Below are 14,356 nucleotides of genomic sequence, written 5' to 3'. Positions count from 1 at the left end.
AAAGTCGGATTGATGTAATACTCCGCGTCAACAGGCGGCGCTATAATTCCCATACTTCACGTGACCCTTTCCCTTAAATAGAATGAAGATGAAGCCGAATTAAGGAACTTGGAACGGGGGGGTGATGGAATCTTACATCTGCACTGGTGCGTAAAGATCTAATTTTTAATCCCCTACAAGCCGTGTAATGTGACAAATCTGCTGCCGCACTGGAGCGACGCAGGATATTAGGAGTTGTCGATCCGAGCATTTTAAACGCTGCATGTGCACGCCGTGGCGCTGACTTTGCAACCCCCGTCCAGCAGCAGCAGTCGTAGCAATAGCACCAGCAGCGGCAGCAACATCTGGCTCTGTGGCGAAGAAGCTAATCAGCCCTTAGCTTTAGCCACACGGCGCTGGACAGCTGTCATCCCGGAAGGCCGCCTAACCGCTTCGCTGAACCGGGTGGGGGTTTAACTTTCTCCACCGTGTCCGGACTGAACCAAATGAAAAGCGTGAGCCAATGCTAAATCGTCCTTTATTCATTGGCGGTAAGAATGGAGGCAACTTTAGGGATAGGTGGCGAGGAATGCCTTGCAATATCCTTTTTGAATTAAGTTGGAACTGTGGGCTTTTCTTCCCCTGCTCCCAGTTTCTTTTAGCTTGTTGCTAACGTTAGCTTTACTGGAATATGTTATTGTAAAGTGTCTTTTCACGTGAGTAAATCAGCCAGTTTTACAGAATTACTTGCAAGATGGAGCAGGCATTAACAATATAGTTTGATGGTCAGCTGGTGAATTATGTTTTCCGGGTCTTTCGGGCTTCTCTGACCGCAGTCTAACCCCATACCAAACCAGTTTCTCGTAGAGTTCACTCGCTATTCTGTCTCGTCAAATTAACGTTTCCCAAAATTTATTTGCAAACGCTTTCCTTCCTGGCAACTATCTGACTGATTTCCCTTCCCTTTGGTGGCTTGTTAACTTGTCATTAGTCGCAATAACTGCTTCGTGGCTTGGCTTGGCGTGGCGTGGCTTGGCTTCTTTTATTCGATTTTCTAAAAATCTAACCCCGGGTGATTGAGATGAATCCTTGTTCAACAGTCATTGTGATGACCGTGCGTGTTTCTCCTTCGTGGCCACATAATTCCTTGATTGTGATGCTCACACTGTTAGAGGACAGGAGCTGAGGGCTGGCCAGAAGGAGCCCAGACTGCTGTCACTAATAGAGCGCAGTGGAGAGTTTATGTAAGTATCAGGAGTGAAGATTTTGCCTTTTTCTGTCAAGTAGGTGGCACATGTCATGAGCTCTCACTGGCATCATATGACACGTAAGCGTGGCGTTTACCAGGGCTGTTGACAGTTTGAGTAATGACACGCACGCTTGGTTGTCTTGGACCAAATAAATAGATCAGTAAATTATGCATTGGGGATTAAAAAGCCTCTAGAGGGAATTGCTTTAGGGATCAGTGTGGATATGTGCAAGGGATAGAAATGTCTTTGATTCATTGAGAGGATTTTATCACATTTTATTCACATTTTTTAATCTGTTGAGTGACATGCAATGCAGGGGTAGTTGGCTGTGGGTGTTGAGGTGTTTGTAGCAGGTTTTGACATGTGTCTGTGCAATTGCTAGATAGTTTACATATACACAGGGCACCCAGGTCTGTTAGCATGATCTGGAATTCCTCCACTGAACTGTGGAAAGTAATCAGGCTCACATGGCCACACAAGCCTCAGCTGACTGCCTTCAAACTGCCTAGTTCACTCCAGAGAGGAAATCCATGGAGTTAGGCTGCTGCTGGGGGATTTCTTATAGTATAATAAACAGATTTTGTGTACTTGTCATATTTTGCTTCATTTTGTGAGGCCATTCTGCAACCACAGTTATATAGACGATAAATTAGAGTAAAAGTTCAATCAGATGGTGGATCGGACGTACGGTGTCTGACTTTATTTATTAATCGATTAAAGGCTGAAAAATCTATTTAAAAAAATAACATTGATTCTAGGCTGTGGTTTGTAAATTTTGCCTTTCAAGATTGACTGGTCATCATGGTCCATTAGTATTATTGTCTATGACAAAGGGATGGTCCCTGATTTAGGGGAACTACAAGGCCTGCTGACACATCAGCCTGCAGACCTGAATCATTTTCCATTTTTTTTAGGAATTGGACTGATTGTGAAGTGCAGAGGAAACGGGGGCAATTTCCTTTGTGCTGCTTTGACCCCGGTTTGCTAGTAAACCTTTGTCACGGCTTGAGTAATGACCATAAATGATGTCAAACTGATGAAAATTAAGTATTGAGAAACCTACAGCAGTGTTTTTTTTTTTTTTAACGTTTGATGCATGTAGCTACTGGAGCAGAACGTGTGTCGTCTTTGTGCATTAGCCCTCACTAAAACAAAATCAAATTTTCAACTAGACATTTGCATGTGAGCATACACACCAGTGATGTGGCTTAAGTGTTATTAACACGTGGTACGTTTTTAGTGTATAGGCAATACACACACGCCAAATACACCTTGAAGTGTTTCACATTATACTGTAGATTAAAAGCCCTGTATGGGCAGAGGGATGTGGCCTGGCCACGCCAGCATGCGTTGGAGTTTGGAGGGACAACGTGTTGGCAACAACACGCGATTACACGCAAGAAATGCACAAGTATTACGCAATCCACGCACGATGTGTTTCAAATTCCGGAGGGAACAAGTAAACTATAGTAACCTGTGAGACATAGCGATGGCTGTAACAAAATCACTCGGCATGTCCTCAAGTTTTCATGCACCGATGACAAATAGGTTGTTGAACAAACTTAAGAGACACAAAAAGCATGTTTCGTAAAACTCTTTAATTATACTTTCACATATCTTGTTTTGCTGAGCATGCAGCCTTTGTTCACATTTTACTGCATGACACTTCTGATACTACACTTATACTACACCTAATACACCTCTTTTATAGCATATTGATATGGAAATATGAGATAAATCTTCCGTTGTCCAATACAAATCTGTGCTTTACTCATGCAGACTAGGTGTTCTGGCCACTCCTGAAGCGGTTGTGTCTCGTCCAGTGGCTCAGTTGTCCATTCCGATCAATGGTAAATTTGAACTTGTACGAGGTACGTAACCTTTATTTCCATCTAACAAAGCTCAGACATCTGAATGTGATTACATTTTTTCAGTTGAAATTACCCTTAAACCTTTTCTCGTTCATTTGTGTCCCTCTGAGATGTTTGCAATTCCCGTCGAATAGGCGCAACACATTGGTCAATTCTCACCTCGCAGTCCATCCAATAGGCAGGGCAGGTTCTTGTTCGCTCGGGAACCTGACACACTGTTGTTGAACCGAAGATTTATCCCCACTGCCAGGCAAGGGTTGTGGGGATAAATCTACATGTCTATCATACATTAATAAATTATTTCACGGAGACATTCTCATCACTCGCTACCATAACCTCAGTTGCTAATATCAAAACTTCTTTTTTTTCAGAAGCTGAAGAGGCTCTTCTCATAAACCTCTCGGAAGACTGTAAGTACTTGCCGCCTTTATTTAGGCTCTCTGGTTTGTTTCATTTCCCTAAAACAACCAGACAAGACACACAATCATGTAATGCTTTACCACACCATCCAGCTGTACTGCATTTGAAAGCATGCCTTAAGCCAAAAAATCTATGTCCTTTATTTAGCAGCTGATGTGGGTCATGAGTTACTAAGGCTCTCAGAAAGAATGCTCAATTGTGCCACTGTTCTATTGCACTGCTGTGTTTTGCATTCAGTCTGCATTTTCACTGTGTTTACAAGTTCAGAGTTGTGCAACTTGTAAATCTGCATGGTTCCTTTTCTGAATTCAAGCCCCTGTTCGGCTACGAGTTAAAGGAGAAAAAGCCCCTGAGCTACTGTTGGAACTCCAAGATGATGATCGGACTCAGACTTTCCTTACCCAGGTGAAGAGTGTTCAGCAACAAGGTGAGTGAAACCAGCGTGTAATGGTAGATTTACTGCAAAGCGGGTGCTCATTTATTAATGGGAATGACAGGGCGATGGCATCTGTGTGTGTGTGTGAGATGAATGTGTGTGAGGCTTATTGTTGGCTTTAAGTGTATATACACAGGAAAGGTAGTAGGAATTGGTGCCAAAACATCTATACTACTATATTTGCAATGTATTTGTCTTTACATTCTGGTCTAGGTTAAGCACATACTTTAGATGACAGAGAGGACATTTAGTACTTGTAACTGTTAATATTTTATTTGAGGCAAAGTAGATTGAGGTAGATTGACGCTGCGGTTGAGTGTGGCACTAACTTGCTTCAGTGCAGCTCTTGCTTCAGTTTTAGCATGCTTTTCTAAGGTGATATTTCCTTCTATATGGTGACTTCTGTTTTTTTATTGCTGCTTACACAGAGAGCGGTCAGAACTCGCGTGTCTTTCTGACGCTGACATTTTGATTTCCTCAGTTCAAACCAAACTTGTGAAACCAAAAGCAATGGAGCCATTTACACCAGTAGCCCTGAGAGGTCCAGTCCCCATACCTCCTCAAAGAGCAAATAAAGCTGCTAACGCGGTGAGCTCTGGAATCAACCAAACTAAACTTACAAGTGCAGTGCCTCCAAATGTCATCAACAGCTTATCAGGAACTCAGACTAAGCCAGGTAATGTAATGTCTTTGGGTAGTTGCTGATTTTCTACATTGATAATTTAATTCTGTTAATTTGATTCTTCTGGTTGATACCTAAGATCCAGTGCAGATGCTGGCCTCCGACTTTGGCTTTGAGGACAGTTTTAGTAACTCTCTGAAAGTGGAAGAGAAGAAGAATCACCAGAATCGCATCGTACCCCCCAGGCAGCAACCTCCCATCCCTCCTCTACCTCCACGGAAAGCCCCCTATGTTCCATCAAACCCCCCACCTCCTCCGCCTGTGGCTAAAGAGAGAGCTGTCCCAATCCAGGCCAATGCCTTCACACCTAATGCCAAACCAGAGTGAGTTCACAATCACTGTCACACTCTAACTTATCCAAGATATTCCCGCTTTAAATAATAAATATCCCCTTCCAGGAGTTTCACATCAGGGTTCGAGAGCACAGACAGGCCACTGTCTTGGTGCGACAGTCCCACTTCAAACACCATGAGGCAGGCTATGTTCTCCAGCCAGGCAGGACAAAGAGAATACCTCATTAAACACCGTCTGGGTAAGAAGGAGAGCGAATATGTGGACATTAAAACCTTCAGGTGAGGGAAGCCTCTTTATACTTTTCTATCATAGGTTTCATGTGCTTACTTTGCATATTAACCTAGCAATATTTTCTTTATTTAGGCTTTTTACAGGGACATGGAACGTAAACGGTCAGTCTCCAGACAGCACCCTCGAGCCATGGCTCTGCTGTGACACAGACCCTCCAGATATTTATGCTCTTGGGTCAGTGAGAGTTTATCGAAGACTTTATTCTGCTCCGCTCTTCAAACGCCAGCATTGTTGACTTGTTTCACAACTCTAGTTTTCAGGAATTGGACCTGAGCACTGAAGCGTTCTTCTACATGGACTCTTCCAAGGAGCAGCTATGGGTTGAAGCCGTGGAGAGGAGTTTGCACCCAAAAGCCAAATACAAGAGGGTGAGAAGAGCCAGAGATCTTTACATTCCCGATTATCACAACGGGAGAATGTTTAAACTGAAGAATTGTTGTTCAAGTCTAAGCGCATCCTGCATGTTAGCTCTTCATTAGCCATAGTCTTTTTTTGTTGTTGTGTAGGTCCGTATTATTCGACTGGTTGGGATGATGCTCGTGGTCTTTGTCAAGAAGTCCCTCAGAAATTACATGAAAGAAGTGGCTGCAGAGCATGTTGGAACAGGAATCATGGGGAAAATGGTTCGTCACACTGAACAGAGCAACTTCTTCCGAAAAACATCATGAAAGGATGCATGAAAATAGACTGTTTTCTGGTGAATGCGACACTTCATTTGATATCCTTTTTTTTTTTTTTAGGGAAACAAAGGAGGAGTAGCAGTTAGGTTTGTTTTCCACAACACTAGTTTCTGCATTGTCAATTCCCATCTGGCAGCACATGTTGATGACTTTGAGCGCCGCAACCAGGACTATAAAGATATATGTGCCCGAATGACCTTCCACTTACTGGACCACCCCCCACTCAGTATTGTCAAGCACGAGTGAGTACAATTCTTTTTTTTAAAGGGCAGGGCCTCATGTACTCACTCACCTCTTGTGTTTGCATTGTGTGTTGGAGTTAATGATTGTATATTCATATTTTAGAGAATAGTGTTTAAATGTAACAATTTCCTTTATTATTCTGCAGTATAAACAGGAGCCACTCAGCACAATTGATGCATGAAGAACTCTAATATTGTCAGAATATGGAATCATTTTGTTGAGGGAACTAGGAATCGCTTTAGGTGGAGTAACTCTGTTGTTCTGTTTGGTTTCAGTGTCGTCTTCTGGCTCGGGGATTTAAACTATCGCCTGTTTATGTATGATGCTGCTGAAGTGAAACAGCTTATTGCCAAGCGTGAATTAAAAATGCTTCAGGAGTTTGATCAGGTAAGTAGGGATAATCTGTGGACATAATAAATCATGATATACTGGGAACTGACACCTGTTTATCTTGTTTTACTTATCCTTCTTAGCAGTTTTGAAACATTTACACGAGTGCTTTTATGTTCTTTTGGGATTAAACTCTCAAACATTCCAGGATGTTTTTACTTTCTAAGCTGCGTCCTTTGTAAATCTTGCAAATGGTTAACAGTACTTTGTCACCAGATTAGCTGAGTAGGTAAAACAAAAATCGTGCCTTAGTGGATTGTTTTCAGTGAAATTAAGATCATCCCTGTTTGTGTTGTAGTAAAGGATAACAAAGTATTTGATTTTGAGCTGATAAAACAAATGGGTTTTACATTTTTCAATGTATAGCTCAACATTCAGAGGCAGACAAAGAGAGCTTTCACAGACTTCACAGAAGGAGAGATCAATTTCCTTCCTACGTATAAATACGACCCCAAAACCGATCGCTGGGATTCAAGGTAAAAATACCATGTTACACTATCTCACCTGTCCAGATGAACATATGTCATGAAGATTCTGTCAAATTTATTAATTATTAAAGTGGAAGGTCATACGGGCATATTGGGATTGATCTATTCGCCTTCTAACGCAAATGAATCCATTAAAGGAAGTTTAAAAAGAGTCTGTAGGCTACCTTAATGTCTACGTTTTTAAGTTTGAGTTGTCCATTACAATCATCAGGCATAGAGAAATGAGTGTGAGCGAGTTTTGGGTGTGATTTAAAATGACGATTCCTGCAGTGGAAAGTGTCGTGTGCCAGCTTGGTGCGACAGAATCCTGTGGAGGGGCAACAGTGTCAAGCAGCTCAAATACCGAAGTCACATGGACCTGCAAACGAGTGACCACAAGCCTGTCAGCTCCCTCTTCGAAATTGGGGTCAGAATCCGCTGTTTTCATTTCCTATAAAAAATAGGAAATATATTTTCTTGTGACATCTACGATTTTTAATGTAGCCAATGAAAACCTTCATGGTTTGTTTAACAGGTGAAAGTAGTGAATGAGGAACGGCAGAAGAAGGTCTTTGAGGAGATTGTTCGAGCGATGGACAGGATGGAGAATGAGTTCCTTCCATCTGTGTCTTTGAGCAGAAGAGAGGTGCTCACATACCTGTGCACCAATCACCACTAATCATTACACAGTTTCCTTTTGTAATTGGTAAACGATTATTTCTACCCTACCTCTCTCTCTCCTGTAGTTTACCTTTGAGAACGTGAAATTCCGGCGCCTTCAAAAGGATCGTTTCCTTATAACGAACGATGGCCAGGTCCCCTGTCACTTTGCTTTCATCCCCAAATTGAACGACTCTCAGTATTGTAAACCTTGGCTCCGTGCAGAACCCAGTGATGGATTCTTAGAGCCAAGTAAGCCTTCGTTCAACGTCCAGTTGTTACTGGTGTAGTGTGCTTTTGCGCACAATGAAACTGTCCAAAGGCACTTCCAGTCTCCTCATCACAGTTCTCTCCTGAACAGATGAAACCCTGGAGATCTATCTTGAGGTGTATGTCAGTAAGGATGCTGTCACGCTGCTGAACTCCAGCGAAGACTCCATAGAGGAGATCCTGGTGCTCCACCTGGACCGTGGCAAGGACTACTTTATTACGATCTCGGGAAACTACCTGCCCAGCTGCTTTGGCACGTCGCTGGAGACTCTCTGCCGCATGAAGAAACCCATCCGAGAGATCCCCATCACCAAACTCATCGACTTGGTGAGAAAAACACTCTGGTACTCATGAAAAAAGGGGAAATCCAGTTAGACGCGATGTACCTAACTCAGTACTGAATTACACCTAAATGCATCATTAAACTTTCTCTTTACTCTTTACTCTTGCAGAACGCCCGAATTTGAACTAAGAATGTCTCAGTGTGTGTATTTATGGGAACAGGGACGTGACAAAAACATTTAAAAGGAGGTTAAAACCCAGTTTAACTTGACTCATTAGGACATATTGGGACATTGTAAAAATAGACTCCTCCAGTCTCGACACTTACTTCGGTCTGTTTACAAGTCACTATTTTTAACTTCTGCATCTGGAACGTAGTGGCGCTATTATTAAGCACTCCTGGGTTTTAGCTTGACTTTGACTTTTCCTGCTGGCTTGATATTTCTGATCAATGAGTCATGCTGGTTTTCCCATTCTGAATTATGCTTTCCACTTCTATCTGCTTTCTACTTTTGTTTTTCCTCCATCGTCTCTCCTTATATCGATCATTCCTTTCCAACTCTTCACTCTGGTTGTGGCTGACTTCTTGTTCAGGGAGAGGACAGCTACATGGATAAGGTAAAACATTTACAGTGATTCTGATCATCTGTCGTGGAGATCAGGGTGTGATTTTTTTTCTTTCTTTTTCCTGACCTTTTATATTGCTTTATTGACCTTAAATTCACGTCAATATACAGTATATATCAGACAAAGAAAGGCATTGTGTATACGCCTTTCCTGCAAGGATTTTGTGAGCGTTAATGATGCAATGCTTGCTAGATTTGCATATGAGAGCTAAGGTTCCGGGTTACTTGTAGAGTTAGAAACACAATGTTCTGACATTGTTGATGCGTTGCTAGGCACTTTCATAACATCTTCAGGTCATTGGGACCGAGGAATGTAGTTTTATGGTTGGTTTGTTGGTTTAATCTCAATCCAACATAAATACATGTTTAATTTGCTTGCAAAAGCAACATAATTATGTGGATTTTTGATTTTTATTTATATCAAAAAGTGCAATATATTTCCTCAAGTTGGCACTGAACATCTGTTGACAATAAAGTACCAATGGGTGCTGGATTAAACTTTAGACTCTATTTATTGTCCAGTCAGGGTATCATATAATTTATCTTTTGGCTTTGAAAGACCACTTCACCTGCTTATCATTATCATTTAGTCTGAGAAGGCTAAGGTTCATAAAGCAGACCGTGCCAGTTTAATGTGAAAGATGATTATGCAGGCAATAAAGTCCACTAGTCTGTTAAAGCTGTGCCACACACCCACAACTGAACATGTGATTTATAGCAGACCCCTCCCTTTTAAGTTTCTTACACAGTAATGTTTTATTTCCTCAGGAAAGGTCAAAGGTGAATTTTCTGACTGTGGAGGGAACATGTTCTGAGGAAAAACCTCTAAAGATCCCCAAGGAAGTGTGGATTCTTGTCAACCATCTGTACACAAAAGCCTGTGATCAGGTGAGATTTGGCAGCAGCTGTCCCGGTAGGAAGATGATAAACGTGCGGACCCTCACGCTCCCGAATGTCTCACAGGAGGACTTGTTCCAGACACCAGGCCTACAGGAGGAGATGCAGAACATCATTGACTCTCTGGACACCAGCATCCCAGACACCATCTGTATCCTTACTCAGTGAAAGGCGTTAACATATAGTATATAAATATATAGTATATAAATATATAAATGACCCTCCGGTGTTCCTCCCTAACTGTTTCTGTAGCTGGTTGTAACCACTCTGTAGCCGAGGTCCTGTTGATCTTTTTGGAGGCCCTGCCAGAACCTGTCGTATGTTATGAACTCTACCAACGATGCCTCGACTGTAACCACGACAGCCGCCTCTGCAAGCAGGTACTGGTACTGAGATTAAATACCACACAGTTATCTACTTCAGATAGTTCATCAATGTCCATGTATTTCATACTACTTTGCTGTGATTTAATCAAAAGCTTATTTTGCCACTCAACAGTTGGTGTCCCAGTTGCCCTCAGCTCACCGCAATGTGTTTCGCTATCTAATGGCCTTCCTGAAGGAACTTCTGAAGCACTCGCACAACAACAACTTAACAGCCAGTCTCCTGGGTATGAACACACAGGTCGTCATGTTCTAAAATGGCAACAATTAAAGGCAAAAGGGAAGGTTGTATTATGTACAGTATGTGGACATTTTTAAGCTTGTAAGCAGGGTTCAGCTGGACTCCGTGTTGACCCCATTAACAGCTTGTCCTCTATCCATCTCACCTGGTGTAGAAACTAGCACAATCATAACATAGTGGTTTAGTTTTTCTTAAATGTCATACCACTGTAAATTTTTAGCTTTGTAATAATGTCATTAATCCCCAGGGGAAATTAATTTTAGATTACATAAATAGGAGCACGTCGGGTATTGAAACACAATTACAAGTACGGTGAATCGTTAAACAGCCTGGGACTGGCTCATGGGCCCAGTGTTGCGACGAAAAAAGCAAATGTAACCCAGCTCATCCAAAATTGAAGTCTTGTGTTGTCTGGTGTCTGTTGGGTTTGTAAAGCCTTTGTCTTTTTCTTGTTTTAGCAACACTTTTCGCCAGCCTCCTGATCCGACCTCCTCCCAACCTCGCGGGCAGGCAGACGCAGCAGGACCGGCAGAAAGCTATAGACTTTATCCTGGGTTTCCTCATGGCGGGAGACGAAGAGTAACCAAGGCCCTTCTCAAATTTAGAGTTCAGTCCCTGTTCTGCTTACTGTTGCCCCGATGTATCTACGCAAACAAACACTATTCTGGTCACAGAACAACATTAAGAAAGACACCCAACATCAGTCACGCCCTAATTTCGTCGTCCCAGATGGAAACACTTTTGGGAGACTTTTGAACTCGCTCCTCTGATGACATAAAGATGCCATGGCTCCACACTACCGGTGTTTCTGTCCTCAGAGGGTCCTCCTCATTATTCTGATGCCAACCCCCCCCCCCAATAGTGAGTTTGAAATGAATATAGAGGCACTATATATATCTGTGGAGTCTCGAAAGTCTCAGTTACACTAAAGAGAAGAAACCTAGGCTGAAAACCAATGCACAGTTCAAATCGTTACCTAATTTGAAAAAGGTTTAATCATAGAGGACTGTATGGAAATTATTCTGTTTAAACTTCAGATTAATAATGACAATCAATAGTTAAGCAGCATTTTAATAGCGCTGGGTCAGATGTGAGCATCGCATCAGCATTAACCTGTTATTTATATCTTTTTTTTTTTGTTTAAATAATTTTCTCACAATTTTTCATCTCTGCTTTTAGTTGTAAAATATTTCTAAACAACACTTGTTTTTTACCAAATATGAATGTTTTGCCGTGTTTTAATGTAAGTCAGTCACTTATCATTAAATCTCGCCGGGTTGGCCATTAAACCAACCTGTAAACACACTAATTCCCTGATCTGCCAGAGTCCAGCAAAGAATGATTGTCTGAAGTTCTTCATGTCTTATATCATGTAAATATTGATTGTTGCGCCGTGTCATGACTATGGGACCGTTGCTTATGGTGGTTAAAGTCTGTTTGGCTGTCGTGATGGTAAAACTGTGACAGTTTGTCTTGTTTGTTGTCAAAGTGGTACTTTTATTCTGCGTTTGTTTACATGGGGTTTTCTTCCTTCATGCCACCTGTAATTCTCCTGTGTTAGACTTCATCATGCAAAGAGAGCCAGTGTTTCAAAAGCTGATACTCTTAGAAGGATTTTGGCTGTACCTTTATTTTTTTTTTAAACTTTACAACAGTGCTGCAGTTCTCATGTCAGACAATGGACCTTTCATATGATTAATCCCAAAGTTGTCGCTCTCCCACTGGACAAAGATTCCCGTTTGACATTAAATTCCGTTGTAATGTCAGAAACTGGTTGGGGATCTCATTGATTGCTGTTGAAGACACATATATATTGTGACAAACACCTACAATCACAGCACTGTGATGTTCTAGTTGTGTGTTGTTCTCTGCCCAATTTGCCTTCAGTAGACTCTTCTTCAAAATCAAGGTTGGATCTAAAGAGTTCCTTCTGATTTCACTCTTATTTATTCACTCCAAACATCAAGATGTTGAACGGGAATCCCCCGTTATATTATCCTCTGAACTTCACCCTATCGTCTCCCATGGTGCCGGTTGCTTTTTGTGAGCGTCACTGTGCATTTTGTCTTTCGGTTTTCGTCACGTTTATAAAGTTAAGGTAAGCTCGAGGTACGCAGAAATATTTGCACCTATTTTCAAATGTTAAGATTTGGGGTGCTTTTAATTTATTTAACTGAAATAAAACTGTGTATAAATCTGGTCTTGCACTTTGTCTCCAACGCCACTTTCACACATGCATTAGAGGCAGCAGTATCAACACTTTTGTACTGTCACACATATTTTCCTGATAGGCTTGATTATCTATCTGAACAAATCCCTCTGCGCAGTCGACAGCATGACTTTTCCCTCTGCATTATTGTTCCAGTGCCATTTTTAGGGTAAAATTAATGTGGGCAGTTTGATGGGAAACTATATATTTTTTCCTGTGTCATTGGACCCATCAGGCTTATTGTTTTGAAGAGGAGAAAACCTGTTTTGAAAGTCAGAATGTAGATCTAGAAGACAAGCAGAAGGGTTAAAATCCTCCATCACAATTGAGTCTCGCTGCAATGTGGATGCACAGGTGGAAAAACTGTATGCGAGAAGGTAAAGTACTGCTGCAGCTGGCTGTCTGCTTCATGTCCTGTGTGGCATTCCTAACACTTGTTTCCCTAGTAAAATTTCCAGCTGCGCATTTAAACCCATATATTTTACTCCATTACGTTCTCTGTGCCTCCCTGCAGGATCAGGAGGTGGAACACCTGATGGACGAGCACATGGAGGCTGCAGAACAAGAATCTCCTACTGAGCGTACATGTGCGATGATGGATTATCACCACCAGAGGGCGATAGTGTCCTCTGTTCTTCGCTTCCTGTTAAATCCTCCGTAGCTGCTGGTGTAAAGCTCTGCCCGCTGGCTGTTGACCACCAGCAGTTACACACTGTGGACTGATGGCCCACCGCAGTCTCAATTACCAACTTTTCCTTAACACATGGAAGATCCTCCTTTTTCTCTCAGGCAGGCAGATGTGAGGAGAGCTTTAATTTCTCTCATACAGATGTAGTGCTGGCTGGGCTGCAGTGCTGTAATGTTCCTGCTCTCGGTGTCTCCTGGTGCTAAATTGAAAGCAGCTGCGGGAGTAGGATGTGGAGGAGACAAGTCAGTGATCTCCCCATAATGGTGCACTGCCTGTGATGATGTTTACTCCCCTTTGTGGTGGTGCTTTTGGAGAATTTCTGCTCCATTTTAAAGATGCAACTCTCTCTGACTGTGGTTCATACACAGCCGTTGAGTTAAGTCTACAAACCTGAGTTTAGTGACGCATCCAAACTGGTGCATGATGTCTAATCAGTCTAGTTTAAGAAGCGAGAAGCTCTGGCCTCATGGTGTACGGACCCAGAAATCTAAGGGACTCTGCAGTTGATCAGTTGGCAATTAATACAGAACAACTCAGTTTTGGGGGCTTTTTTTTTGTGACATTTTGAGATTAATTTATCATTACATCTCTGCTCTAGAATGTGCAACAAAAGCAGATGCTCACATGGATTTCACAATAGTGAGCAAAGGTAAAAGCCCCCAAAGTGGATTGATTATGTTCTGACCGTGAGCAATGAGGTCCTGCTTAAAACACTTATTCCTCATGACAGATTGGTCTTCTTTTCTGCTTGTAACTTTGCCAAAAATTCCAAATTCCCTCGCTGATTTAAATACAACAGGAATGGACTGCAGCATATTCCATATATTTTTTACCTACATAGTGCTCTATACGTCCTCTTGGATTTGTTAGATTTGTCTTCATGACAACATCGTCCGTGTTGTCAATTTTTAAGTTTATGCGATTAGCCATTGATTTAAAATCTCGTTTTACTGCCACCAAGTGATGAAACACTGTTACTGCACCTTTAAAACGGCTTCGATTAATAGTAGTTGAGTGGAAAACTTATCCCACTAAGCTTTATGAAGCATTTAATAGTCTTTAAAGTGATTATTTATATTAATTTAATGCTTCACTTA

General features: G+C 41.8%; 1 protein-coding gene across 6 annotated transcripts; it reads left to right on the top strand.

Annotated features, from left to right (window-relative positions):
• The first annotated feature begins 54 nt into the window (after positions 1–54).
• Positions 55–12,557, top strand: ocrl (OCRL inositol polyphosphate-5-phosphatase). 6 transcript variants are annotated; one of them, XM_057042825.1, is made up of 24 exons: positions 161–579; positions 1,145–1,223; positions 3,009–3,100; positions 3,472–3,510; positions 3,834–3,947; positions 4,438–4,632; positions 4,718–4,961; positions 5,037–5,210; positions 5,296–5,397; positions 5,477–5,591; positions 5,730–5,846; positions 5,964–6,145; positions 6,422–6,533; positions 6,903–7,012; positions 7,295–7,430; positions 7,539–7,649; positions 7,750–7,915; positions 8,025–8,260; positions 8,810–8,833; positions 9,610–9,729; positions 9,805–9,889; positions 9,991–10,118; positions 10,237–10,348; positions 10,821–12,557. In XM_057042825.1, exons 1-24 carry the CDS (start codon positions 537–539, stop codon positions 10,943–10,945), a joined length of 2,961 nt encoding a protein of 986 aa, XP_056898805.1. In that variant the 5' UTR covers positions 161–536; the 3' UTR covers positions 10,946–12,557. The 6 variants fall into 6 exon arrangements, with proteins under 6 accessions (XP_056898808.1, XP_056898805.1, XP_056898806.1 ...); XM_057042828.1 differs by lacking the exons at positions 161–579; positions 1,145–1,223 and adding an exon at positions 55–146; XM_057042826.1 differs by lacking the exon at positions 8,810–8,833.
• The last annotated feature ends 1,799 nt before the right edge of the window (positions 12,558–14,356 follow it).

Source organism: Takifugu flavidus, chromosome 9, assembly GCF_003711565.1.
Source record: "Takifugu flavidus isolate HTHZ2018 chromosome 9, ASM371156v2, whole genome shotgun sequence".
NCBI lineage: Eukaryota > Metazoa > Chordata > Actinopteri > Tetraodontiformes > Tetraodontidae > Takifugu > Takifugu flavidus.
Note: the sequence above shows the minus strand (reverse complement) of the source record. Positions and strands in the feature narration are given on the sequence as shown.

What these genes read in the sequence shown, in the direction of transcription:
- ocrl (XM_057042825.1), top strand. Translation starts at nt 537, where the DNA reads ATGGAGGCAACTTTAGGGATAGGTGGCGAGGAATGCCTTGCAA. An exon ending in TGGCGAGGAATGCCTTGCAA is followed by an intron (nt 580 to 1,144) that starts TATCCTTTTTGA and finishes GTGATGCTCACA; the next exon opens with CTGTTAGAGGACAGGAGCTG. An exon ending in TGCTTCAGGAGTTTGATCAG is followed by an intron (nt 6,534 to 6,902) that starts GTAAGTAGGGAT and finishes TTCAATGTATAG; the next exon opens with CTCAACATTCAGAGGCAGAC.